This window comes from Fulvia fulva, chromosome 9 (assembly GCF_020509005.1).
Source record: "Fulvia fulva chromosome 9, complete sequence".
Classification (NCBI taxonomy): Eukaryota; Fungi; Ascomycota; class Dothideomycetes; order Mycosphaerellales; family Mycosphaerellaceae; genus Fulvia; species Fulvia fulva.
In genome coordinates, this window is record NC_063020.1 from 703,664 (window position 1) to 731,427 (window position 27,764).

General features: G+C 49.8%; 9 protein-coding genes across 9 annotated transcripts; 7 read left to right on the forward strand and 2 right to left on the reverse strand.

Annotated features, from left to right (window-relative positions):
- Positions 1-362: 362 nt before the first annotated feature.
- CLAFUR5_08975 (Altered inheritance of mitochondria protein 24, mitochondrial) lies at positions 363-1,685 on the forward strand (the record flags this gene model as incomplete). The annotated part of the gene is made up of 5 exons (XM_047908123.1): positions 363-537; positions 594-712; positions 765-1,007; positions 1,054-1,383; positions 1,431-1,685. The coding sequence occupies 5 exons, from the start codon at positions 363-365 to the stop codon at positions 1,683-1,685; spliced, it is 1,122 nt and encodes a 373-aa protein (XP_047766604.1).
- Positions 1,686-7,164: 5,479 nt separating this feature from the next.
- Positions 7,165-8,549, forward strand: CLAFUR5_08976 (uncharacterized protein; the record flags this gene model as incomplete). Its single annotated transcript, XM_047908124.1, has 2 exons — positions 7,165-7,477; positions 7,531-8,549. 2 exons carry the CDS (start codon positions 7,165-7,167, stop codon positions 8,547-8,549), a joined length of 1,332 nt encoding a protein of 443 aa, XP_047766599.1.
- Positions 8,550-8,938: 389 nt separating this feature from the next.
- CLAFUR5_08977 (uncharacterized protein) lies at positions 8,939-10,090 on the forward strand (the record flags this gene model as incomplete). The annotated part of the gene is made up of 1 exon (XM_047908125.1): positions 8,939-10,090. One exon carries the CDS (start codon positions 8,939-8,941, stop codon positions 10,088-10,090), a length of 1,152 nt encoding a protein of 383 aa, XP_047766600.1.
- A 297-nt stretch (positions 10,091-10,387) lies between these two features.
- Positions 10,388-11,122, forward strand: CLAFUR5_08978 (uncharacterized protein; the record flags this gene model as incomplete). The annotated part of the gene is made up of 2 exons (XM_047908126.1): positions 10,388-10,673; positions 10,722-11,122. The coding sequence occupies 2 exons, from the start codon at positions 10,388-10,390 to the stop codon at positions 11,120-11,122; spliced, it is 687 nt and encodes a 228-aa protein (XP_047766509.1).
- Positions 11,123-11,443: 321 nt separating this feature from the next.
- On the forward strand, positions 11,444-12,145 carry CLAFUR5_08979 (uncharacterized protein; the record flags this gene model as incomplete). The annotated part of the gene is made up of 2 exons (XM_047908127.1): positions 11,444-11,642; positions 11,703-12,145. 2 exons carry the CDS (start codon positions 11,444-11,446, stop codon positions 12,143-12,145), a joined length of 642 nt encoding a protein of 213 aa, XP_047766510.1.
- Positions 12,146-12,652: 507 nt separating this feature from the next.
- On the forward strand, positions 12,653-13,228 carry CLAFUR5_08980 (uncharacterized protein; the record flags this gene model as incomplete). Its single annotated transcript, XM_047908128.1, has 1 exon — positions 12,653-13,228. One exon carries the CDS (start codon positions 12,653-12,655, stop codon positions 13,226-13,228), a length of 576 nt encoding a protein of 191 aa, XP_047766237.1.
- Positions 13,229-13,314: 86 nt separating this feature from the next.
- Positions 13,315-14,047, reverse strand: CLAFUR5_08981 (uncharacterized protein; the record flags this gene model as incomplete). The annotated part of the gene is made up of 2 exons (XM_047908129.1): positions 13,315-13,673; positions 13,735-14,047. The coding sequence occupies 2 exons, from the start codon at positions 14,045-14,047 to the stop codon at positions 13,315-13,317; spliced, it is 672 nt and encodes a 223-aa protein (XP_047765950.1).
- Positions 14,048-14,372: 325 nt separating this feature from the next.
- CLAFUR5_08982 (Trans-enoyl reductase fsr4) lies at positions 14,373-15,496 on the reverse strand (the record flags this gene model as incomplete). The annotated part of the gene is made up of 3 exons (XM_047908130.1): positions 14,373-15,049; positions 15,099-15,316; positions 15,375-15,496. The coding sequence occupies 3 exons, from the start codon at positions 15,494-15,496 to the stop codon at positions 14,373-14,375; spliced, it is 1,017 nt and encodes a 338-aa protein (XP_047765949.1).
- Positions 15,497-17,790: 2,294 nt separating this feature from the next.
- On the forward strand, positions 17,791-19,886 carry CLAFUR5_08983 (putative peptide transporter ptr2; the record flags this gene model as incomplete). The annotated part of the gene is made up of 4 exons (XM_047908131.1): positions 17,791-18,216; positions 18,274-18,493; positions 18,563-18,699; positions 18,801-19,886. The coding sequence occupies 4 exons, from the start codon at positions 17,791-17,793 to the stop codon at positions 19,884-19,886; spliced, it is 1,869 nt and encodes a 622-aa protein (XP_047765948.1).
- Positions 19,887-27,764: the final 7,878 nt, after the last annotated feature.

Below are 27,764 nucleotides of genomic sequence, written 5' to 3' on the forward strand. Positions count from 1 at the left end.
GTTCCGACGCAATGAACGTCGCATTCCGATTCCGCCCGGCTTCTTCTTCCACTAATTTGGCAACCTTGACAGCTCTTCCTTCAGCATCCTTTCAGCATGAGACCATTACCTTGACAAGACTCGTCCTCAGAGTCCGAGCCCTCTGGCGTTATAGTAGCCTTTCGTTCACAAAGTCTGATCCCGGACTCGCTAGGTCGATTATGGAGTCAGCGTGAGTCACGAAGAGCATTAGCTCACCAATTACTCGTTCAGAAGTAGCGAAGCTTTCTCGGCCGAACGTTGTTCCGCGTCTATCTGAAGCTCCAACGTCGAAACGCGATGCTTCAAGGACGATGCCGTGAACCTCGCCTCCCACCAATATCATGCGTCGCCAGGCACTGGAACACGTCTGCTTGTCGTGTAGACATGCAAGACAAGCACAGAGCATACTCAGCCGCACCAGTAGGCGATATGTGCAGATCAGCGCAACACCTTCTTCCCACGAGCCTCTACAGACCCTAGAGCCGGCAGCGTCTGCAAGCTCGAGTCCTTCGGCGGGTATGATCGATGTGGAGGGATATTGTTTGACATATGATACTGATATGGATGTGTAGATGCGCGCTTCGAAGTCGTCGGCAACCCATTCTCCCTCCTCTCCGCATCGATATCCGCGTCGCAGAAGCTATACACGAGGAAAGGAACGTTGGTGGGCTTCAATGGCAAGGCAGAGAATGTGAGAACACTACGACAGAAGTAGAGAATGGTGTGAAAGCTGACAAGGACAGACCGTGTCATCACTCTCCCTACTGGAGCCCTTCAGAAGAGCAGCGCTGGGCATACCATTCCTATACCAGCGCATAACGTCCACCACACCCTACACGGCACTCATCGCCACAAAATCACCCATCACATCACTCGTTGTCGTGCACTTAGACGGCAGACTAGATTGGATGGTCGCAAGGCGGAACGCTCTGCTAGCATGGACAGGACACACATTAAGCTTGAAGCCCAGATGGAACATGAAGATGGTAAGCTCAATTCATACCGACAGACAACATTCGCTGACTTGTGAAGAGCATGGCACACTGGGGTAGCACAACCGTCACCGGACGTGGCCTGCTAGCACTTTCTGGCAAAGGCCTCATACACCAGATCAGCCTCAAGACCGGCGAGGCGTACGTTGTGTCGCCGCGCAACGTTATCGCATACAGCATGATGCAGCGTGCCCCACAGCCGTACAGATTCAAGTCGAATAACCTGCGGCTGCAAATACCGAATCCCTTCACCTGGCTGCCGGACACCAGATGCTGGAGGACCATTCGGGATAGCACGTTCTATAAGCTGCTTAGGGACGCTTCGTTCACAGTCAGAACATGGGCTAGGAGGACGATCTGGGGTGATGGGGTATGTTCAAATTTTCGTTGTGGTAGTTTCAGACTGACCATTCCCAGCTCTTCCTTCACTTTCAAGGACCAGCCACAATCCTTGTGCAATCACGAGCGACAAGGCTCAGCGACAGCTTCACGAACCAGGACGTGAACGAAGTCGCCGATGCCCCTGCTGGCGCAGTACCGGCAGCACTACACGCGAAGTCGGCAGCAGAAGCCGGTGCAGCAGTAACGACAACAGTCCGCGCGGATCAGCCGACCACGATGAGTTACGCTGCAGTCAGCAATACTGGAAGTGTGAAGTTCGACAAACCATAGACTTGTGATCATGGCTTTACTTCGCTCCAGTCTTATGGCCTGGTTTGCGCTTCAGATGGACTGCCGGGCTTTTTCCTAGATCAGGTCCATCCTACGCTTCTCATATCACACCAATGACACAATCGCAGCTCGAGGATATATGTCTCGGCGGCATACTCAAAGCTACAGCATCCTACGGGCAACTCCAGGCTGCAAAATGTACAGATTCGCTGCTGCGGCGTGCAGAGCGTGTCTTCTCCGCTTCGAGCTGATGAATGAACATCTCAATACTTCTCTACTGTCACGCCAAGTCAGCTCTTTGGCTAGATGGCATCACCCTACAGTGCGCGCTAATGCTTTCTCCCAGTGAACCATCCCATCTTCAACCTTCATCGTGCATTCAAGCTTTGACCACAGCGCGTGCTGCATCTAAACCGAGCATCCGTCGAACGAGGTGATTTGTTGAAGTACAAACTTACAATCCATGTCTATGCCCCGTATCCCCAGCCCCTGAATCTGCTACCATCTCCTCGGTCATCAATTTATCATCCCTCTTGCCCACTCAAATCTCGCCAGAGCCCCCTATCATCAGCCATGGCGAGCCTTAACATAACTCCGACCTCCGGACAATGCGGGGGGCACGCTTGCAGAATAGCTGGTGAAGTTGGTGGCAATACTGCAAGGCCCACGGTTGGCCCACGGTTGGCCGCTTGCTTTGATGATGTTATGAGCCGGAGTCGGTCGGCAAGCACGAATTCGTTTGTGCTCGTGATGCCCTGGCGACGACGGAGAGGGTGAGGCAGTCGGACAAGAAGGAGATTCCGGGTGGCGAGGCGAGGGGGGAACGTGAGGTGGAGGTTGTGGAGTTGGGTGGTAGCAAGGGTGATGGCAAGGGTGATGAGCAAATGGAGGCGTGAAGGTGGTACTGTACTCTTAAATTGGCATTGCAAGAAAAGGAGGGAGTTGCCATATCAGATGAGATCTGGAGGATTGAGGTGCGTCTGGATGGGCAGTAAAGGCAGGTGTGAGTGGGACGTTGTGACGGAGACAGATAACAGTACATGTAGTGTGTTAGCTTGCGTGCACAATATCTCCATCGGATGGTGGCGACGATCAAGACGACACCAGTGATGCCCTTCCTTCTCCAGCTCAGATGTTCAGCCGTCGACGGTATACAACAAAACGTCCAGTGCGACAAGGCCGGGAGGTGGAGAGCGACGGCAGAAGGGTCGGCTTCAACAGTACTACCGTTGCGGATCAGGACAAGCCAGCACCTTCTTCTCCAGCCGCCAGCGCCAAAAGACGCCAACGAAACCGATGAAAAAGGCCAACAACCTCGGAAAAGTAGGGATCGAACGCCACATTTCATGAGTTGATGGTACTGGCGAAACGAGTTGCCACCCGCAGCGTGTCAAGAGAGTGAGACAGCTAGGGCCCCTCACGGGTCTTGACCGTTAGACGATCTCTTCGAAATGAGTTGCTGTGGAGGCAGTGAAGGACTTTTAGATCTGGGAGAGGTACATGTAGTTGTCAGTGAGACCGGCAGGGGAAGGGGGACTTACTGCAGTGCCGTAAGCAACAAGGAACTCGCCACGAAAGACAACACCGGAGTGCCACAGAAGTGGCGACTGGAGAAAGTGGGAATCGAACACCACATCTCGTGAGTTGATGGTACTGGCGAAACGAGTTGCCACCCTTCGCATTTCAAGAGAACGAGACAGCTTTGGGCCCCTCACTTGTCCTTCCGCTGGACGACCTCCCCCGAAAAATGAATGCTGCAAGCAGCGGATGGCGATGGAGGGAGTCGAACACCTCGTCTCTCAGCTTGAATGGTACCGGCGAAGCGAGTTGCCACCCGCAGCATGTCAAGTGAATGAAGACAGCTTTGGGCCCACTGAGGATCCTGCCGTTGGACGACATCGCCTGAAAATGCTGTGTGTGTTGTGTCTGCGATGATATTGTCAGCAAAGGGAAGGGGATGGAAAACTTACCAAGAGTTGCCGCGACGGACAACATCGTCGAAGTACCACCAAGTGGCGCTTGGAGAAAGTGGGACTCGAACACCACATCTCGTGAGTTTGGTATAGTACCGGCAAAACGAGTCTGCCACCCTTCGCATGTCAAGAGAATGAGACAGCTAGGGCCCCTCACGTATCCTGCCATTGAACGACCTCTCCAGAAAAGAATTGCTGCAAGCAGCCAAGTTTAAAGCCCAGGAGGCTGTCGGCGATGGAAGGACTTGAACCTCCGTATCTGAGTAGAATGGTGCCGGCGAAAGGAGTCTGCCACCCTTCGCATGTCAAGTGAATGAAGACAGCTTTGGGCCCCTTAGTACCCTGCCATCGGACGACATCACCGAAAGAAAAGGTTGTTGTGTGTCAAAGACACGGCCTCGGAAGAGGCGGATGAGGAAGGTGGGAATCGAACACCACATTTCATGAGTTTGGAATGGTACCGGCATAAACGAGTCTGCCACCCGCGGGCAGCGTGTCGAACACGAGTGAAGACAGCGTTGGGCCCCTCATGCGTCCTGACCGTTGGACGACTTCCTCTTTGTGATGCCGTGATGGCAGTGGAAGAGTGGTGGATTTGGAGAGGGGTGGTTAGGAGTAAGGACAGGAGGGGAAGGGGACTTACTTGTGGTGAGTGGATGGGGGAGGGTGATGGAAAAGGATGAAAAAACAGGAGGAACGAAAATGTTTGTGTGGTGTGCTGGTGATGGAGGTTGATGAAGGAGAGAAGGAGAAAGAGGGAAGAGAGCTGCAGTTTTGTGCCTGCGGCTGTGAGTCACACCTGCACTGCCTCACTGCTATAGACAGCTACTACAGCTTGCTGTGGGTCGATATGAAGTTATCCAGGAGAAATGTCGTGTCGGTCATTGGCGCGGACAACAAGGTCTCAAGAATGGCTTTCTGATGTAGCCTGATCGAGTCGAGTATACTGGTTGATGTGGGTCAGGTGAAGCTGACCTTGTGACGACTTCGATCCAGGAGGTCGGTGCGGTCCAGGAATAGCAATTGAGCTTTTACATGGTTTGTGCGAAGGTCGCTGCCCAGATGACTACAGAGCTCCAGCGTGGTCGTAATTGGAGGTCATAATGGTCGCACTGAAGAATGTCTCCGAGACAGCCTGACTGACTCGCGCACACTGGTCCATATGGGTCAGGTCTGGCTGCTCTCGTGACTTCGAACCAGAACATTGGCACGAGCTGGAGCTAGTAAGCTTTCATCGAAGGTGATGAAGAGAGGCTGGTGGCTGTCGCAAGGCCCCAATACCACGTGTAGAGAATCTGTCGGCAGACTTCCGGGCAGGCGATCGCAAGGCTGGACACCCCTTTTGGCAGGCCGAAGTGTCGTTGGTTGTAATCATCCGTCAAGGCTCCGCCCTCCGTCGCAATGTGGTCCAGCCACTAAGGTGGCAGAGCTCGACCCGACATGGCGGGTAGCTTGAAGGAAGCTGACCGTGAGAGATGGGCTTCAAGGTACTGGTCGGTCCAAGAACAGCAAGCTTTGACAGAAAGATTTCGAAGGTCGTCGCCGCTGGCTGACAGAGTACCTACAAAGCCTGAGCGTCATTGTTATTGGCGATTCAGCACTGTCGCGCTAACGGCAGACTGTGACTGACTCGTGTATGCTGGTTGAGTGGGGCGTGAAGCTGTGCTGTCGTACGCATGTCGCCATGACATCGCGCCGCCCCCGTCAAGGTCGGCGAGATCGTCCCGATACGATGAGTAGCTTGTCAAAAGTGCAGTAAGCAGGTGCGTAGCCCAGATTTTTTGGAGGAGACCGACCAGGCGAAGCTGAAAATTGCTGGACGCGGAAGCGAGAGAAGGTGTTGCCAACGATTTGATCGTTTCTTAGACTCGTTGCTCAGTCGGCTACTGCTGTTTCAGCAGTATGCAGTGCCGCTCGCAGGTCCCTTGGTCCGACCGTGGAAATCATGCCGCGTGACTCGGGCCGATGGGCGTGGTATAGCCTTTCGGCATGCCGAACAGCTTCACTTTCCAAAAGCAGGAACTGGTCGCCTGTGACTGGTCATCAGCAAGCTTGTCATCATAGACAACACCTCTCACTGGCCATGAATATTCGTGCTCGCACTGTCGAGCTGGTCAGCCAGCGCCTTAAATATCCTATCATTCCCTCGCTCCCTCCTCCTTCCTTTCTCTATCGCATTTGCACATCACAAACCAAAAATCTTTAAAGTAAATTCCCAAAGATTATCACACACCCGCATTTGCGATACACACAATGTCGTTCACGTCCATACGCCGCTTCTTGTTTGGGCGCAAGAAGGAACGCATGGCGAGCAAGCAGGAGCAGAAATCTCTAAGAGACTATGCGACTCGGGAACTTTATGGCGTGACGCATTGAGTGGCCCACCTCTTTCCGGGACCATAAACCTCTTTCCTTTAACCCTACCTTCTCAAAGGAAAGAGGTGGGCCATCAGATGCTCTGATCCTAAGGGGTTGAGCCTGGAGGCCTTGGGTCATTGTTGTCCTCCTTGGTGGACGACGAGATTTTTCATCAGGTGTGTTGGCATTTTGCTGGCAGCTGGAGAAGAAATTGTCCCCGTCTTGTTGGTGGTCCGTCATCGTTTTGGCCATCATAGATTTCAATTGGCGTAAAGTGCTGTCGAAGCGGCTCCAGACTTGTGTGTGCATCATTATTGTTGCTTCGTAGTGTTGTGATAACGCGGGTGGCACACGATTTTTGAGGCAGGCGAAGCCTTCGCGCGTCGAAAACGTGGCTGCATTCGTGACGGTAGTGTTGTTGCTGCTAGCGCTGTCGGATCTGTGGCTGCTTTCGTGACGGCAGTGTTGTTGCTGCTAGTGCTGTCGGATCTGTGGCTGCTTTCTTGACCTTTCGTGATGTTCTGCCCTGTCTTCCTGAGTGCTGGCAGTCACAATCTCGCCGCCGCTCTGTCGTCGGTCGCTGAGAGTCCCGTGCTAGAATATGGCTGCTTGGCAACTCGCACATTATGTGTGACTTCTTGCCTGCTCGAGACCTTGCATCTCGACAATATGACTACCACCGTACGGCAGACTGGCAGAGCCTTGTCCTGTCGCGTCTTTGGCTGTCATTGATTAGTATCAGGACGGGTGATATGACCACCTCAGTGTCGCCGAAGTCGACCTCGCTGCCGCTCTCTCATTGGCCGCTGAGCATCTGGCGCTAGTTCATGTCTTCTTGACGACGTCTCCTCAAACCGGAGACGCCTGTGGTGAAGCCTTACTGCTCAGATCATCGCCACCAACGCAGACCATGACCAAACCGCACCAACTTTGCGCATCGTCTGGAGTTCGACCGATTGATGGCGGCGTTTCATTTGTGGAACAAGAGAAGGTAAAAGAGGAGGTGAAGTGAGGAAGGAAGGCACGTGGAAGGGTGGTGTGTGACAAAAGACCTCGGTGAAACATTGCTCCGCAGTCGCGTCAGAGGTCAGAGACGAAAGACACGCGAAACACGAGGTCATCTTTTGGTGAAGACGATATCACTTACAATGTCTCGAGATCCGTCCACAGAACCACATCGGCGCTCGCCCAAGCGAAAGCGATCCGGGTCAAAGGGCATCGGCACGCCACAATATGATGGCGCAGCCGACGCGCAGCTCTCATATGCCTACGACGATGAAATGCCCAGCGAGCTGAACACGCCCGACCAGGGAAGTGACGATGAAGGCGCGAAGCCGAAGAGGAGGAAGGTGGAGAGACCGCGGAGACTGAACTACGTGCCATACCTCACCTTGCGCGGGCACAAGCGCGGCGTCGCTGCAGTCAAGTTCTCGCCCGATGGGAAGTGGATCGCGAGTTGCTGTAAGACATAGACCGGATGTGGGAGATGAAGGTGCAGGCTGACACGGTCTTAGCCGCCGACAGCACCATCAAGATTTGGGATGCACGAACAGGAGCACTATCACAAACACTCGAAGGCCACATGGCCGGTATTTCCACCATCGCGTGGAGCCCAGACTCGAAGGTCGTAGCATCGGGATCAGACGACAAGAATATCCGCCTGTGGGACCTGTCAACAGGAAAGAGCTTACCGACTCCCTTGGCAGGACACCACAACTACGTCTACAGCGTGGCCTTCTCACCGAAAGGCAACATGCTCGTCTCAGGATCCTACGATGAAGCCGTCTTTCTCTGGGACGTGCGAACAGCGCGATTGATGCGCAGTCTACCTGCTCACTCGGATCCTGTTAGTGGTGTAGATTTTGTGAGGGATGGTACCTTGGTGGCCTCTTGCTCGAGCGATGGCTTGATCAGAATATGGGACACCGGCACTGGACAATGTCTGAAGACGCTGGTTCATGAAGACAATGCGCCCGTGACCAGCGTCAAGTTCTCCCCAAATGGACAATATGTGCTCGCAGGAACATTGGACTCGTCACTGAGGCTCTGGGACTACGTCAATGGTCGATGCCTGAAGACGTATCAAGGACACAAGAATACTCAATTCAGCATCAACGCTGCTTTTGGATCATATGGTGAGCTACCGGGCACGATTTCGACGAACGGTTCTGAAAGTCCAGACCAGGCAACTGGACAGAAATGGGCATTTGCCGTTTGTGGCAGCGAAGACGGCAAGGCTTTCATCTGGGATGTCACCTCCAAGGAAGTCCTCCAAACCTTGGACGGACATGAAGGTGTGGTGCTGGGTGTCGATGTGGGCCTGGACGACCAGCGCATTGTCACATGCGGCAACGACAAGACTATCAAAGTGTGGCTTCGCCAGCCCCTGCCTCCAGATATGAACGGCAATGCCAACGGCGAGGCGCAGAACTCCTCGAACGGCACGCCCCGCGAAGACATTGCGCCATTGCTGCAAAGCGAGGTACCTTCGGATGAGGAGCAGGCGAACACTCCAATGCAAGACGCAGCATGATAGTGATCATAATGGAGATCCAAGCAGAAACCCAGCTCGTATAGAGATGACCCGTATACCGAGACTCATGGGCAGGGACGAAATAATGTTTCAACGGCCTCGATTGGAGGGTTATTTGTGGACACCGAACCTGGGGTGATGCGGAGAAAATCCAGCCCAAAGACGATCTACATGGGGTCAATACCTTGCACAGCTTCCTGTTCCTGCAGCCAACCTTGCGACACACACAGCAAGGACCGTGACTCTCCGCTCTAGACGGGCACGTCGTTGGTTCGAAATAGCAGATCGATGACGATGTTGCAACAGTGCTGTTCGCGACTACATAGAAAAGCGTTCGCGCCGCATCGCACACAATGCTTGAACCTCTGTAAGTTCCAATCTTCCCAGCCATGCTGCTCTCTACCCTCCTCCTCTCATTTACCGCCCTGGTCACCGCCCTACCAGGCCATCCCCACCCAACAAAACATCACAGCCCCAAGGTCAACGCCACCAGCGGCGTCCCCCTCGACAGCGTCCTCATCTTCGACCCGCCAGCCAACTACACCATCCCCCGAACCCTCTACGCCCGCACCCTCCAACTACAAGACTGCGGTACCCTCCTCGCCACATGGGAAAATTACGGTCCCAACAATAACACATTCCCATACTTCCCCATCTACCAGTCCACCGATGGCGGCCTCACATGGTCCGAACGGACAAAGGTTTACGATCAGGTTAATGGATGGGGCTTGAGGTATCAACCTTTCCTATACCAGCTTGAACACGATGTTGGGGAGTATAAAGCTGGCACGGTTCTGCTGGCTGGGAGTAGTATTCCCGATGATCTCTCGCAAACGCAGCTCGAGCTCTATGCCTCGACCGACGACGCCCATACCTTCAATTTCGTGGCGCATGTCGCGCGAGGCGGCGTCGCGCTTCCTAACAACGGCGAAACTCCAGTCTGGGAACCCTTCCTAATGGAATACGAGGGCGATTTGATCTACTACTACTCCGACCAACGCGACCCAGAGGCAGGACAAAAATTGGTCCATCAAGTCACCTCCGACCTCGTAACGTACGGCCCTGTGGTGGACGATGTGAAATACGGAACCTACGACTGGCGACCGGGCATGACGACCGTCTCCCTCCTCTCCAACGGCTCCTACCTCCTCACGTACGAATTCTACGGCGCCGTCGAGGAAGCCTTCGCAGTCTACTACCGCCTCTCCTCCGACCCTACGAAATTCGATGAGGCGGGCTACGGCGCCCTCATAACCACCGCGGAAGGGAAGTATCCCGTCGGCTCTCCATATAATGTGTGGACCCCCGCTGGAGGGAGAGATGGTACGATTGTGGTGACGTGTGGGACGGATGAGGGGGTGTGGGTTAGTAGGGATTTGACGGAGAGCTGGACGTATGAGATGACGATGGAGAAGACGAGTTATACACGAAGTCTTTTGGTTGAGCAAGACCAGAAGACAATACTTATAGTGGGAGGCGGAATCTTAGGTGGGACGGATAACAATGTTACGGCGAGTACGATTGATGTTACGAACTGCTGAGGCAAGAGCGGAAGTGAGATGGAGATGGAGATGGAGATGAAGATGTAGATGTAGACATGATGGATATGAAGTTATGTGTGTGGTTAGGCCCCTTCCCGGTGTTGTCTTTAGATTGAGTTCTTTCAGGTTGGTGTTGTGGCCTCACCATTGATAACGCACGCGCCTCACTTGTGCCTTTCTGGCAAGGTCAGCTGCCTCATTGGACTCGCTCTCGCCTCATCCAACGGCTGTTATATCTATCACAACTCCCACTTCCTTCGCCTCTAACAACACTATCCATACCAAGCAACAACAGTCATGACTACCACACCACAAGGCACACAGGATAGTAGGGTTCAAGTGCACCAACAGCACCAAGCAACGACAATCATGACTGTCTCAACACAAGACAACCACACTATGCCGTCCGAGCTCTTCACCACCTACGAGCTCGTCGAGGCGATACTTCACCATCTTCCAACAAAGAATCTGCTGCTTAGCCAGCGGGTATGCCGTACTTGGCGGGATGTGATCGCAAGGTCTCAAAAGCTACAGCGAGCACTTTTCTTTCTCCCTGTTAAAGGCGGGCCACTCGTGAACAACTGTACGAGCAATTTCGTCAACCGCAGAACACTCAACTGACAACCCGCAGGGCGACTCGCTGACAATCTTGATGATCTTTGGGCATACAAGGACAGCAAGATACCAATGCTAGTCTACCGCAATCCGTTACTGCAGCCGCTTCACGGCAGCTCACTTGCTCATCGAACGAAGTTCGTGGAGAGTCGCCTATCTGACGCCTGGTGGCGTCCCGAAGCATCGTGGCGAGGCATGCTGTTATCGCAGCCTGCAGTCCAGGCGAGATTGATATCGCCATTTGGGAACAACGACTTGACGGTCACGCGCGCTCAGGAGGCTCTGGACTTGGCAAAAGAGCTGAAACAACAATCCATCTTACCTATAAGTCTACGGATTAACGGTATAGAGAAGTGGCGAACGCTGACGAGCAGTGAGGAGTTGGAGGAGCTTCCGATGAGGGACATCGAGGAATGAGCTCACTACAGAAGCTCAAAAGGATAGTTGCCTCGTTACTGCATGTGGACACTATCCATCTACGGATGATATGCGACAAAACAGGACCTGGCATCATGGCTGGAAAAGAGGGTTTGGAGAGCACGAGCCGCTCGCTCAAGGATCGGCGGTAATTCAGGCACCAAGTGAATAGCTTTGACACCGAAAGCATGACTGGAAGCATGTGACGAGGGTCCGTGCGATTGACACAATTCTTCTCCGAGCATCTCAGACTTGACTATAACACTCCATCCTCCTCACATCTTCCTCAAACTCACAGACGACAACTTTACAACCGCAACCATGGCTGCTACTGCCCGCGTACTCGCAACGTACGAGCTCCTCGAAGCCATTCTGCACAAACTCGGGACCAAGGATCTACTACTCGCTCAGAGAGTCAGCTGCGACTGGCACGGCATCATCAGCCGATCTCATAAGCTCCAGCGCGCTCTCTTCTTCCTACCAGCTGGAGGACTGGAGCAAGAGCTCCTCAAGAATCAGGGTATGCCAACAGTACTCTCATGCTGAGCGAGCAAGGTCTCAAGCACTAACATCGCACCAGTAATCTTCCCCAAGGGCGATCAAGGCACATGGTCCTGTGACGCCAACTCACTGCCCATGCTCGTCCACGCCAACCCTCTCCTGAATAGCCTGCACGCCCTCCTCAAAGAAGAATCTGTAGTCGACAAAGAGCGAATTCTGCACCCAGCTTGGCAACGACCCGAGGCCTCGTGGCGACGCATGCAGCTGTCACAGCCTCAGACTGTCGCACATATCGTCTTCACCTACCGTAGCCTGGGTCCTGAGTTTCGTGATAGCTATGGGACTTATGCGGATCCTGGCGAGGGAGAGGTTCTCCGAGCTGACGATCTACTAACGGCTAGAAAGTCATCGGGAGTTCCAGCTCGGAGACCCTGGGGACAATTTCTCGATGGTATTTCGAGTTGGAAGGCGTTGGAGGATAATGAGCAGATCGAGGAGACGACGAAGGGGGTTCATGAGTGAGAGTCGGTGGAGGGAATGAACGAGGGTTTCTAGTGCTCTTGTCTTGCCGTACAATAAAAGGTGGCTGCAGACCCTTGAGATCTGGAGGTGAGTCCCTAGCATTACATCAGCTGAGATGAGACATCCCTGGCAAGCAAGTTCACTCTGCGCATTACGTATACCATGGTACCGCATGATCTGGAGATAATACTGCACACTCCACCATTCGTGCTGAGTGGTGGAACACTCCTTCCAGCGCGATCCTTTGTCCCACATGGCTTCCACGAGTGCTTTCGGAAATAAATTTCGTGCTAGGGCTACAGCACCGCGGGAATAACTTGAAGATATAAATTAGTCTCGAGACCACAGGCAACGAATGAGCAGCGAAGGCACTTTCAAGGACCACAGTATCTGTTCGAAGATCTTAAAGACAGCTTTCCAAGATCTCGTCGCTCCCCCTCCCGAAAATGACACCCTTCAACCTCCAACTCATCCAGGGCCCAACAACCCCAGGCACAACCACAGATCATGAACTCTTCTTCGCCCGCCGAGCTCTCGCCCTCCTCAAATCCCGCCTCAGCAGCAGCCGACACCTACTGGGAGAAAATAATCGCCTCATCCTCCGGCCGCTTCCTTCCCGCCAACATAACCCTCCGCTGCCAAGGCCTGTCCGTATCCTCTTTCCTCACCTGGTTCAAATCCAACGCCTCAAACGCCACCGTAAGCCTCGCCGGCCACCCAGAACACTACATCAGCACTCACGGACCAATCCTCGAGACTGTTGGGGAGCATCCGAGTTTCTTTACGTTGCATTTCACGGAGGAGGTCGATAAGTGTGTGACGAACCTGGATCGGGGGAAGTATCCTATTGTGCTATCGGGTTGTGGAATTTTGAGGAGTGGGACTGTTATGGGGTATGCTTGTCATCAGTTTAGGGATCTCAATGGGAAGGAGGAAGGGGAGGGGTTGGAGGCGATGTTTGGCGCATGGATTCCGGCAGATGTTGGGGAGGAGGTGAGAGAGCGTCATCGGATGCATTTGGAGGTCGAGTGGAGTAATTGGATGCGAGCGGCGTATGAGGATTTGCATGGGAAGGGAAAGTAGTGTAGTGTCTCGTGATGTTGGGTTGTAGTCGTGTTCAATCTCTTCTCTCAGGCCATTTCTTGATCTTCCTTTCCCGTAATCATTTCTCATTCAACCTTGCCTGGCTTAGACATACAGAAAGCCACCTCTCCGCTCGGTCCAAGGTCAAAGCAAAGAGGTCCAGACTCGAGCCCCTTGGCAGCATGAGGATTCCAGGCAAGTATCTCGGGCTGCACGATGCCTGTAGGAGCGAATAGGTAACACTTGTCGGCACCTACAATGTGCACAATGTGACAGGTGTTGGGCAAACAGATGATGCTCCCTGGAGCCAGTGTGCTCTCGAACGGGAAGCGCAGTCCATTCTCGGCGAGGAGATCCACGGTGGCGACGTTTTGAGTGTGGGTGATGAAGCTGATACTGTCACCTTGTTTGACTCTGTAGGGTCGCGCACAGGTTCTGTCGGAGGCTGTGGTAAGAGTCAGCACTTCCTACTTCGAGTGGCAATGTCGTGTAGAGGAGAGACTTACAAGGCACGACGGTCTGGTTCGAGTACTTCTGGTCTGGGACGGACACGACAGGGGATGGCGTCTCGATCGGCTGCAGTTCATGCGCGTGCTTGGTACGAATGGCTTTGTGGGATGGCTGCAGCGACTCGATAGACTGGACAATCGGCGTAGGTGTTGTCAAGTGATGCTTGATCTGAAGGTCCTGGGTGCTGAAGTTCTCGGCATCTCTGTCAGACTCGGGGTGGTAGACCAAGAAACCATAGACGATGGCCGCCAGGATAAGTATGACCGCTAAGTGTACACTGCGGTTGCGGCGATTCAGTGCGCGAGGCATGTCGGCGTGCTTGGAGTTGTGGTGCCTCTCCGCTGGACTGGGCTGAGTTTTTGTGACAAAGGAGAATTTGGCGGTGGTACATAAGATGTCCTGCGAAATCAGGTCAATTCGGGCGTCATTGGATGATGTCCGTGCTGTGCATGTGAAGTGTCGTGCACTACCCCGCAGTGTGTGAGTGAGTGAGTGAGTGAGTGAATGAATGCTGATGGCGGGTGAGCTTTTACCATTACACCAACTGTAGGCTGCTGTCGACTTCGATGATCAATCTTGCGATCGCACTCCAATCAACTCAGCAGTATAGTTGTGCCATCATCTTCATCAATGTCTACTTCGTGTCCGAGATCTTGAAAACGTACTTGACCGCGCTCACAGTCCCATCCTTCAACTTCTCCAGCGCACCCTGGACCCCATTAAGACCTCCAGGCACAATCTCCTGTGGCTGTGGCTTGAACCAGCCCTCTTCCAGTCCTCTCGTGATGTACCTTGAGTAGACAAATCCCAAATCTTTCTTTGGCCCATGAACATCGCCCACCATCGTGATTGTCTTCGTAACATGCTCTGGCATATCGGAGTAATCCTTTCCTGGCAAGACCAGTGTGATCTTGCCCTTTGGCTCCAGGGCCTTGCCGATGTTGTGATAGCTGCCTTTCTCCGAGACAGCGTCGTATGCGTGGTGCAGCTTTTGACCTTTCAGAGCATCCTTGATGCCTTGCTGTACAGCCTCGTCGCCATTGCGGTAATCTATGATTGTGTCTCCCTTCGAGCGATCGATGAACTGCTCGACGTGCTTCTGAGCTCGGCCAGCGACAACGATGAGTGGGTGGATATTGGCCTTCGAAGCGAATTGGAGGACGTAGGATCCGACTGCTGATGAGCCGCCGTAGACAACAAGCGGGATCTTCTCGGTTGTGGGGTTCCATGGCTGGGCAGGAAGGTTCAGTGTGTTGTCGCCGAATAGGCCGACTGCTGCTGTGAGAGCAGCCAGCGGAAGAGCAGCACCGGCTAGCCAGAGTTAGCTTCGAAGATACTCAGCATCCACTGTTGGACATACCTTCAAAGCTTGTGTTCTCTGGGAGGAAGAATGTAGTGTGGTCCCAACTCAACCCATATTCGGCGTAGGAACCGCCAGGGGCCATCATCTCGTGGAAGGCAGCCACGCGGTCGCCCTTCTTGAACTCTGTAACGCCTTCTCCTACTTCGTGGACGACACCACTGATGTCGTCGCCCTGGTTCAGAGCTGGCGTGTCTGGCATCCATTCTGGCACTTTCCTGTAGCATCTTGAGTCAAACACGTTGTTCAGTGCATCTCTTTCTCCAATGAACACACCAATCCTTTGGGTTACTACCGCTGTATTCAATCTTGGTAACGATCTGATGCGGCCCAGGCTTTGGGATCTCGGTATCTCTGATAGTGACCGTAGGGCCCTTGCCGACGATTGCTTCTTTCATGTTTGCGGTGGTTCGTAGGTGGTCTCGTTGCTGCTGGTGGACTTGAATGTTACGTATAACTGCACAGTCGTCTGGACGAAGCTGAAGTATGAAGAGACAAAAGAAAGGCTTACAAATGCTACTCGACCTCGAACGCGAGAGTGGGACTGACAGCAAAGAAACGACTCGTACCGCATCGAAAGTTGATGGCCAATGATGCCATTATTGAGGGGAGCTCGATGAGTTGTGCCTGACGATGATGATAAATCGCTTACCTCGGAGGGAAATCGGTGCCACAGCCCTGCGGATGTCTCGCGACGGTCCGCTCACGTGTCAGCCGAGCCATGGAGATAGAACGGTGATAAGTCTGAAGACAGATGGTAGACTGAGCACGAAGTAGAGGTTGAAGATGACCAGATATACCCTCTGTGGCATCTGCGCGCAGATTGAAGTGAACTTGTAGAAGGGCTGTACGTGGTCCACGACAAGATGGACACATTCATCAAGCTGATTCCGCTGCTGAAGGCTTCCTGTTGCATACCAGTCTTGAGCGTTGTAGTACGAGGATTTCTTGATGATGCCCATGTCACAATTCACAGTGTCATTGGTGGTCCACTTTAAAGCTCAGGTCGAAGTGGATGTCTGATGGTCGAAACATTGTGGATATTCCAGAGAAAGAAACGCATGTGATGAGCAGTCGTCGGAAGAGTGTGGCAGTATCGTCGATCGCAACTGATAACGAAGGGCAGCGCAACAGCAGAGTATGCTGCAACACGAGCCGTAAGCTGACGAACGTCGATAGCTCCAAGCTTGGGATGTGGTGGGTGGCACAGATTGCATATGCGGCGTCGAGCGAGCCAGCCTAGTAGTTCTTGTCAAGCTAAGGATCAGCCAACCAAGCGATTATCTTCTTCGACCTCTTGCCATTCTTGATGCTGGTCTGACAGGCTCGAGAATGCTTCCACATCTTGTATTCACGACCCACGCAGACTGGTGATCGTGGTTCATCGAGCCTGGGCATCGACCCATCGTGTGTGTGGTGGAGCGGAGACCCTGTGCACGAAGTCGATCTGCCTTCGTGACGGCGCGGATGTCCTGCAGGATCACGACTCTCCCATGGTCAAATCGTAGCGCTCACATGACCTTCGCAGCAGGCACCTCATCAGAAGGAGCAAGCGGTCAATATTGCTGTGCCGCTCTGCTGCTTCAAAGGATTGCCAACACACATCTCCAGCCGCCTGAAGCAATCGTGCACTTACATCGGCTTGCAGCGTAGAACTGATCTGGAAGGTCAAGTGAACAAGGTTTGTTCTTCGAGGCCATGTGCCACCCATGCGACCATGCTTGAGGAAGAACGACTGGACAAACTCACCCCGGACGCATGTGGGTCGACACGGGCCAAGCAGACTCTCGCAATCCGTCTGGCCAAGAGCGACGTGAATCCTTCTGCGACTCCTTTCACACTTCACTTCTTCTCTGACAACATGTCGAAGATATGCTATCGTCGGTACGCATCGTCTTGAACCGCGAAAAGGCGTGAAAATCAAGCAAAACACCTGCAGCACGCAATCAAGCCCGCCGTCAACCGCCGCACAATGGTCACACCTCTGGCCCGGCCAAGGACGTGCCAATGTGGACAAGGAAGTATCAAGAATCGACAAGGGCTCGGCGTCCCTCTCTGTGCCTCCACTGGTTATTGCGGCGTCTTGGTACACCTCTGCTATCGCAGTGAGCCTCTTTCGACCTTCCCATTGCAGAGCCAGCTCCGCCTTGGCTGCTCGTAGCAGTGCCGGTCATGTTACTGTAACATACAGGGTGTTTCGTGCATGTGCGGATAGTGTCTTTAGTGCTCACTCACTGTATAGCCAGTCGGCAGTACAGAATGGGCGAAAGAAGGGGGTTTCCGTTGGAGTTTAGCGACTGAGACAACTCCAGCGATCAACGCCACGACTGACACTATCCACGCATGCAGTTGACACCCTGTATGGGCGTTGGTGCAATCTGCAGAAGATGGACGGGAGCGCAGCAGCATCTTTGTGTGAAGGATTGCCGCGTCGGCCAATGGCTACCGAGGTGATAAGGTCGCGTGCCAACCGCGTGCCAGTATCAACCTTGCCAAGGTGCTGGAACAGTTCCCTATCGTATCCTAGTTGCTGATCCTGCGAATTCAGTTGTGGTACCACATGCCGTGCTGCGAAATATATCTATCGCCATGCGCCGCCGCCGGAAGGTGCTGTCCCTCTGTGCGAAGTAGACATTGTTGCGCTCGCCGCTAGTCTTTGCCCCTCTCACTGCAGCATTCGAGCAGTATCAACATGAGTGCCAACTTGGATCAGGACCTGGCCGTCATGGCGCAGGCTCGCCGGCCTAGTGTGGCCGATGAGAAGGCTGCTGTGTACAGCGAGAAGGGAGTCTCTTCCCTCGACGATGGCAGCCGAACCACACCTGGCCGAGATGGCGATGAGCCAACCATGGAAGAGATGAAGACACTGCGCAGGATATCTGGCAAGATTCCGTGGACGGCCTACACAGTTACCTTTGTGGAGTTCTGCGAGCGCTTCAGTTATTACGGTACAACAGCTGTGTTCGTCAACTTCATCCAACAACCACGTCCATTCGGCTCTCGCGCAGGCAACATCATGAACAACGAGACCTGCTTCAACGCTCCCGGATGGGACAGAGATGCTTGCTTGCAACCTGGAGGTCTGGGTCAGGATCAGCGCGCCTCAACGGGTCTTACTGTTAGTACGAACAATGAAAATGTGCTGAGCTGAAGCAAAGCTGACCATATCCTGTAGACCTTCAACCAGTTCTGGGCCTATGTCATGCCATTGGTCGGTGGTTACATCGCCGATACGTATCTCGGTCGCTACATGACTATCCAATGGTCTATCCTCGCAGCAATCATCGGCCACACCGTCCTCATTGTTTCCTCGATCCCTACTGTTATGGACAACCCTAACGGTGCTCTGGGCTGCTTCGCTGTTGGTCTAGTCATCATGGGATGTGGAACCGGTGGTACGTAGACCTTTGACTTGGGCTTCATCTGCAAATGACATGCGAGCGAGAGATGCTGATATGACCTAGGTTTCAAGTCCAATATTTCGCCGTTGCTCGCCGAGCAGATCCCAGAAACCCGTCCACGTATCCTCACGACCAAGACTGGAGAGCGAGTAATTGTTGACCCGCAAGTCACATACTCGCGCGTCTTCTTGTACTTTTACGTAAGTGGATGTTGAAAGAAGTCATGGGGTAGCTCTGCAAAACGAGCAGGCAGTCTATGGCTTCTGCGCCTCTGAAACACCCAGACTAATAATCACCTCAGATGATGATCAACGCAGGATCACTGGTTGGCGGTATCGGCATGGTCTATGCCGAGCGCTTCATCGGCTTCTGGCTATCTTACGCACTGCCAACTTTCATGTTCTTCCTCGCCCCAATCGTCCTCATCGGCTGCAAGAAGTTCTACAAGCTCGCACCTCCAACCGAGTCCGTCCTCTCAAAGTCATTCAAGACCTTGAGCCTCGCAAGCAAGGGCTGCTGGTCCGCAAACCCCATCCAGACCTACAGGAACTTCCAGCGGGACGACTTCTGGGAGAAGGTCAAGCCAAGCAAGCTCGGAGACAGCGCACCGGCATGGCTACAAGGCGTCGACGATGTCTGGATCGACCAGGTCGCTCGTGGTTTCAACGCTTGCAAGGTCTTCACCTGGTTGCCACTCTACTGGCTTGCGTACAACCAGATGGTTGGAAACTTGACGTCCATGTCTGCGACTATGCAGCTGAATGGTGTGCCCAACGATCTGATCAACAACCTCAACCCATTGACCTTGGTCATCTTCATCCCCATCTTCGACGGCTTAATCTACCCAGCGATCCGAAAGACTGGATTCAACTTCACTCCCATCAAGCGCATCACATGGGGTTTCTTCCTCGCCAGCATGGCCATGGTGTCAGCGACGGTTATCCAATACTACATCTACCAGAAGTCGCCATGTGACAGCACCGAGGTCAACAGCGGCGTTGGGTGTGAGGCTCCAATCAATGTCTGGGTACAAGCCATGCCATACTGCTTGGTTGCCTTCTCCGAAATCTTCGCCTCCGTCACTGGTCTCGAATACGCATTCAGCAAGGCGCCAGAGAACATGAGAGGTCTCGTCATGGGTGTCAACCTTGTGCAAACCGCATTCTCCGCTGCTATCGGTCAAGCTTTGGTGCCTCTTGCTGAGGATCCTCTGTTGGTGTGGAACTATACCGTCACGGCTATCTTGGCGTTCCTGGGTGGTGTTGGTTTCTGGTTTACATGGCGATCACTCGATGCTAGAGAGGACGAGCTGAACTTGATTGAGGAGACCAAGTACAAGGGTCGTGGTGCTGCTGCGAGAGCATCGATGGATGTTGAACGTGCTTAGAAGTGATACCCTATTGATGTGTAATCAAAAGTATGTGCAAGACGAGTTTATTCATCCTCAAGCTCCAACTTCATGACGATGCGATGTGTATAACAACTTTATGCTGCTCGAGGGTGTTGCGTGCCGCAATTGTTCGATTCTCCCAGCTGAGCTGATCGTTCCCGGTGGCCAACAAATGGCAAGCCAAGCTATAAAATGTAGTGCTGGAGAGCCGGTGACCGTCTTAAGGGGAGGCGCGAAGGGTATGCGCCCGCATCGATAGCGCCGCATCGCCGATACTTCGTAGCGCAACCTTTCGACGTCGCTCTTTCTAGCTAGCTCTGTTTTAAAGCTACAATATCGCTGTCCGTGTCGTCGTATTAAGTATAAGGTAGCTATATATAGATAGAGAGATATTTCATTAAGCTGTTGTAGTGCCCTTTGGCCTATATAGCTATACTATCTTGTTTTCGTATATATAGAGGGGAAACCGTGTTAGTGAAAACCCCTCCTCCTTCCCGCCTGTCTTTTCCCCCTCGTTATCGTCTTAGATTTCCCTTGTTAAGGGTACGCTAGTGTCATAGGCCTGCCCTAATAACTACCCTATCTATAACCCCTCTAGCTTCTGCCTCTTGTCTATCTACTCCTCCGTCTCGCTAGCGAGGCTGAACTACTAGAGGTATCCCTACTATAGTATCTACCGAGAGATTCGGCGAATGTTGCCTTTGTCCCTAATAATTGACTTGTAGTCTCTCCTTCCCGCTTAGTGCCTCTAATTTCCCCTACTACTCGCCTACTACGGGCATCGTAGTAGTATATATTCTAGGTTTTACGATAGGTAGCTATACTAGTAGGCTAGGCTTTAGATATCTAGTACGCGTCTCCTGAATAGGTAGGCCCTTAATCTAATATGTTCGGACCTAATTTAGATCGCTATACTTACTTCGGCCCTTATTAGGTCCCTATATAGCTAGTAATTATGTCTCTAGAAGGCTCGGAGTACTATCGGGCCTATTGTCTTAGGGGGGTTCCTTTTCTAGTCCTACTCCTATAGGTAGCTCGCTATCTATTCCGCTAGACTTTAGGTCTTAGCCTTGCTCCCGCCGGCCTAGCGAGTCCTACGCTCCTCCTCTTTTCGTACTAGCTATTTAGTACTTGTCTATACGGCCGTAAAGGTAGTAAGGTTATCCTCTTTTTAGCTTGTCCTATATCCGGCCCCTCTCCGGTAGCGGCTTTCTATCTTATTCTTTACCTCCTAGATCGTAGTTTGTACTAGGTAATCTGTCGTCTTTGCCGCGTATTAAATTCTTATTCCCCGGATATATTGGCCGATTAGTAGTGTTCCCGTCTCTATTTCTACCGTACTTATTAACGTTATCTTATATACCCCTAGTATTCTACGTAGGTTGCCTATCTATATCCTATTTAGGGGTTGCTCTATCCGTTTCGGGATCGGCTTACCTACGCCTCCTATACCCTAAATCTATACCCTATATAATATAGCTAGTTTGATAATCGCCTTATATATTACCCTTACCTTATCGAATATTGCTCCCTATATAGACGCCGTAAGCCTCTTAATCGAGGCTTCGTTAACTTGCGCTCGACTCTAGGCTTTCTTAATCTATACGTTCTAGCTTAGCTTCGGGTCGAGCTAGATCCCTAGTACTCGTAGCTCCGCTAATAGCTTAGTCTCGTAGCCTTAGATTCTTACCGCCGCCTTTATATTATAGTATATTCTTGCTTTACTAAAGTAGATAAGCTAGTACTTTTTAGGGGCGAACCGGGCACTATACTTCTTTGCCTACTCCTCGTATTTCTTATACCTGTCTTTAAGGAGGCGATAGTTCTCCTCTATCGAGTCTGACTAGGCTAGAATGTTTATATCGTCTACGAATCCCGATACTAAGGTTTAGGGAGAGGTGAGTAGGGGGATTAGATTAGACATAAATATTAGAAATAGAATAGGGGAGAGAGTAGATCCCTAAGGTATTCTAGCCTCTACCTTTACCGGGTCGGACGTATACCTCTCTAGGACTAGGTATATCGTCCGTTCCTAGAGAAAGGAGTAGACGAACTTCGTTACCTACTAGAGGATGCCTTTCTATTATACGATATATATTAGCCTTTAGTATAAGACGTTGTCGAAGGCTCCTACAATGTCGAGGGATATATTAAGAACATATAGACCGTAGGACAATTATATAGGTGTAGGTATGTTATATAACTAGATTACGTAACTAGGGTTTACTAGCCTATAGGCTAGTAAACATCCGGACACCTAGTATCTACCTATACTAATACTAGCGATACTATATATAGATATACGCTATCTTATTAGGTCCTTCTTCGTCTTTCGTATAATCCGCCGTCTTCTACTACTACGTAACTCGTACCTATTTAATAGGTTATAAGCCCGGGTTAGTAACTCGGTATTTCACCTTCGACAAAGTCGTATTAGAGTTATTCCTCTTTAGAACAAAAGGAAGGTAGACTAGAGGCCGCATCCGCCTTATATAGGAAGCTATAGCCGTGCTATAGGTATATATAAGACGTAAAAGAGCCTAGTAAGGCACTGTTAGACTCCGAGTTAGGGAGCCTATACTAATACCTTAGATAAGTAGGCAAGCTTACTAAGAAGAGTCGCTCTCCGGACATCGCGTTCGTATCGACTAACTGTTTATTCTAAGAGAGCCGTAGTGTCTTAGCAACCCCCTCTACTAAGAGAGTTACGCTATAGTGTCTTAGTACTAATACGAGACAGTGTCTTAGAAACACGATCCTTACGACCGACTTTCCTCGCTTTCTAGTAGATAGCTATTCTCTCTACTATTAACCTCGCGTTCGGTTCACCTCCTATCGATCTAATCGCGTACGAACGAATACATCCTTTTACCTAAGGGTAGCTAACCTATCCCTTAACTTACAAAAAAAATAGAGAACGAGACTAGATTTATAAGAAAGAGAGTAGTACCTGTTCTAACAAGAGAGAACTACGAAATATAGTTCAAGCTAATAAGAATACACCTAGTATTAAAGTAGGTTGACTAGGTCCTCGAAGACATTATTACGGACATTTCTACTACAACCCTATCTATAGCGACACCCTCTACATTATCGGAGTCATCCCTTCCTTTAGATCAAGCGATAAGGAAGGCATCGTATAGACGGCACAATACAACGGCCCTATATAAGATGTATATCTGTCTATCGATAGATAACTAAGAGATAATATACGAGATCCGGTATACGAAGGAGTTATAGGAATAGGCTAAAGCTAAATATAAGAGAAGACTTCTCGCTACTAGAAGAAGTTTGCTTTAGCAATACACCAATTTTGTAATAACAGAGGACCAGTTAATAGATGACGCCTAGTAGGAGCTTAACTTAATTATAAGGAGGGCTATTTTAATCTCGCCTTAGTTCTAAGACATTAAGACTAAGGACAGAAAGATCTAGTAACTCTTAGTAGCTCTACTAGACTCATTTGGCTCAATTTGCGATGCAATTAATACCTAGGTAAATCTCTTACTATAAGACATTCTTATAATTCTTAGGGAGAAGTAAGAATTAATGATTTATTAAGGGACAGCTATGTTCGCTAAGAAGGGTTTCTAGGGCAAGCTCACGTACTATCTCTACGGTAGTGACCATTTTATAAGCAAGTGCCTATACCTTTCTATAGCTTAGTAGGCTATTAGGAACAAGGACAAACTAGCTAGGGTTACCTACCCTACTAAGAGACAACCGTTACTACCTCGTAGGAGGTCATTATTACTAAACCTTCGTAATGTCCTTAAGGTAATAACGGACCTTACAAAGTAGATAAAGGAGAGCCGTAAGCTAAAGGCCTCCTCTAGTAAGCCTATAAGGGCCTATACGACCTAGGAAGACGTATTAGACTCTAAGATACTATTAGAAGATGATAATGTTAATAAGGTTACCTATTCTACTATAGAAGCTAAAGGTAAGTACTCCTCGTCCGAGTAGTTACTTGACTCTTATATATCATTATATATAACTAACTAAGATTTACTATTTAGGACACTAAAGCCTCTTTAAAAGAGGAAGTAGATCAAGGTTAGGGGTAGCTATCTATAAGCTATATATATAGGAAGTATAGTAATAGGTAGTCCTTCTAGAAAGTAAATTGTCTATAAGGGCGCGCGTACTATAGGGTCCGAACGAGATAGTTGTTGTTCTACGAAGCTACGAAAGAGGAGCGTAAGGCGCGGCGAAGTTATAAAGTAAAGCTAAGCCGCGCTAACCCGATACGGAAGGTCCGCGGTTCAGCCGGGCCGACGTAGCTATAGTAGGGGGTTGCGGGCTACCTATAATAGTACCCCCCTTCCCAAAACACGCCTTAGTCCTCTAAGCGTTATCTATCTTATAAGACTACTTGCCTATTAAGCTCTATAATCGTGCGAACGCCTAATTATCCTCTAGTACCCTATCGTTATCCGATAATATTGTATTCGCTCTATTAAGACTATCCTCGACCGGCTTCCTTCGAGAAACATATTGCCTAGTTAGCTAGCTTACCCTAGACCTAAGTCTATCTTCGGCTAGTACTCGCGTATAATCCTTATAACTAAAGTTAGGTATTATTGTAGGCTCTATAGGCTCTACTCGAGTATTAAACATATACGGAGCAGATTCTATTAGAGGTAAGGCTCGAGGCGACTTATTCGTAACGGTATCTTTCAGAATAACCTTAATCGTATTAAGCCCGAGCACCTTAGTAGCTAGTAGGGACTAGTTAGATAGAGCTATAAAGCCTATAGGCGTAGATAACTCCGGCCGGTTATAGTAAAAGTCTATAATAGCGGCGGCTACGTGTTTAAGTATGTCCTCTATAGGTTACTAGGTCTTACTATCCTCCTCGTTCTAATATCTAGCCTATTTTACCTTATACTATATATCTACCTTACGCTTATACCCCTTCTTTACCTTACCTACCCGCTTACGGGTATATATATTAAGGATCTTTTCTACCTCGTATATATACGTAGGTACTACTACTATATCGGCTACTATATCAGCCTCGGTAGTGTTAGGTTCGATAGTTATCGGTAGTAGCGGCGCTAGATACTACCCTTTAAGTAGTAGGAAATCGGGGTGGTCGGCTCGTTATAGTAGTAAGGTATAGAAGCAGTTATTAAGTCCTACTAGAGCGTCTAATAGTTTTAGTCAATAAGAGAGTCTAGCTAGTATAACTTCCGTAATCTAGTAAGGGCCGGTATATCTCCTATCTAGCTTCTTAGATAGTCGAGTCGTACGGATGTTCTTAGTACTAAGATATACCTAATCACCTACCTTATAGTCTAGAGGAATGCTTCGGTAGCGGTTTACTACTTCTACTTAGAGAGCTTATAACATTCGTATATTCTCTTAAAGGTGCTTGTAAAGCTCGTAAATTCGACGTATAAAGGTTTCTACTAATCGCGTATCTAGTTACTAGAGAGTAGTTAGTCCTCCCTCCTTTCTAGCGTTCAGGTCAACTCGCTCTATAAACTTAGGGTTATAGCCTAAGGTAGCGTAGAACGGCGACATACTAGTAGTCTTAGATAGGTGATTGTTAATCGCGAACTAAGTAAGGTATAGCTATTCTACCTAGTCATCCTATACCTTATTAGTAAATATACGAAGATACTGTTCTATCGCCTAGTTAGTACGTTCTGACTGTCTATTAGTTTCTAGGTAATATAAAGAACTTAGCTTACGATTTGTACGGAGCATCTTATAGAGTTTCTTCTAGAAGGTAGCAACCTACTACTTGCTACGGTCTAATATAATAGTGTTAGGAAACCCGCGTCGATAGAACATATATTTAAGGAAAAGCCTTGCCGTATTCTATACTATTATTACGCTAATAGGGATCAGCTCGACTTCCTTAGTAAGCCTATTAGTAACGGTCATAATATTGTTATAGACTATACCGTTAAGAGTACTATCTAGAAGTCCGATAACGAAGTCGACTATAATGTGTTTCTAAGGCCGATCTAGAACAGGAAGTAGCTATAATAATCCTAGTGGCTAGGAGTATAGAGATTTTATTATACGGTAGGTACGGCAATTCGCGGTATATCTACGTACGGATCTCGCTAATCTAGGCTAGTAGAATTCACGTACTACGAGTTTATAAGTACGAGCTCGTCCTAGATAGCCTACTACTAGAGCGTTATAGTTTATCTTAATTATCCTAGTCTATAAGGCTTAGTCATTTAGTACCTATAAGCTCTAGCCGTCGTATTAATTTTGAATATATAGTAGGTCGCTATCTACTTTATAGTATACTAGGTGAATCTTCGCTCTCTATAGTAGTATAGGAGTACGGTCTTTCTATAGGTCCTTAATCGCGGTCTTAAGCTCGTTATCAATTACGTACGCCGTCGACATTCGATACTCGAGTTCGGCTTCCCGCTAACTTTTACGCGTCGCCGGTTATTTAGTAGGCGTATCTCGTTCTATAGGTATAAACTCTTTAGCTTTAGGGTTTAGCTATACTAGTTCCTCTTCTTCCGGCGTATCTTCTACTATTGCCTATAGTAAGGCGATCTTAAGGAATCGCTTAGGAGGCAGCAATGTCTAATACTAATACTAGTTCCGAGGGTCGTCTACCCCCTACGGAAGGTCCTAGCTACGTCTCGTTAGGCTGTCTAGCTTTGTACCTTAAAGTCCTAGACGGTATATTATCTTAAAGTTAAACTATAACAAGAACTTAGCCTAACGCGCTTGTCGCCGATTTAGCTACTTTGTCTTTATAAAGTATTCTAGGTTCTTATAGTCGGTATAAATCTTGACTAGCTATAAGTCCTTATTATCTACTTCGTAGGCGAGCTCGGGTCTCTATTCCTTAAAAGCCTTAATAATAGCTAATAGTTCCTTATTATAGATTTTATAATTGTACTCCTATAGACTTAACTTCTTCGAGTAGAAGGCTATAGGATATAGTATACCATTCTCGTTATACTACGAAAGTACGCCGGGGTTTATAAAATCTAAAGAATCTGTCTCTACTACTGTTTCCCTACCTAGTATATAATATACGAGCATGCCGGCTTTACTAAACGTAGCTTTCAAATTATTAAAGGCTCGTTAGTAATCTAGTGACTATTGAATCCTTCTGTTCTTATAATTACTTAGTCCGTCCGACTTAGTCCGGTTTGTAAGAGGAGTAGCTATACGCGAAAATGCTTCGATAAACCGCCTATAGAAGTTAGCAAATCTAAGGAAGGCCTAGACATCCTTTAGGTTCTTAGGAGCTTCCTATATCTAAATACATTCGAGTTTCTCGGGGTCTATCTCGATACCGTTAGGGGTTATAATTAGCCTAAAATACTTTACCTTCTATTAGTAGAATTCGCTTTTGTCGATGTCTACTATAAGTCCTATATCGCGTAGCTTAGTAAGAACCTTCCGTACGTGTTTAATATGCTCCTCTAAGGTGTCACTAAAGATAAGTACGTCATCTAGGTAGGCCGACATAAAGTCGTCTAGGTGTTCTTATAAGACCTTATTAATGTATAATTAGAACGATACTAGTCCGTTACATAAGCTAAATGGTAATACTAGACACTCGTAGATGCCGTATCGTGTCGTAAACGCCGTTAACTACTCGTGCCCTTTAGCTATCCGTAACTTGTTAAAGGCTACTATAATGTCTAGCTTCGTGAAGTACTTCTTACCGTATATACGGTTAAGCGTCTCTTATATTAAGGGAATCGGATACCGGTTCTTGATAGTGATCGTATTTAATCCTCTATAGTCGATATAAACACGTAGCCTACCTCTAGGCTTACGTACTACTAGTACTAGTATAGGAGACTAGCTCGTCTTTTGCCCTACTTTCCGTACCTTCCCTTTAGATATTTACTCGTCTAGCTATTTCTTAACTAC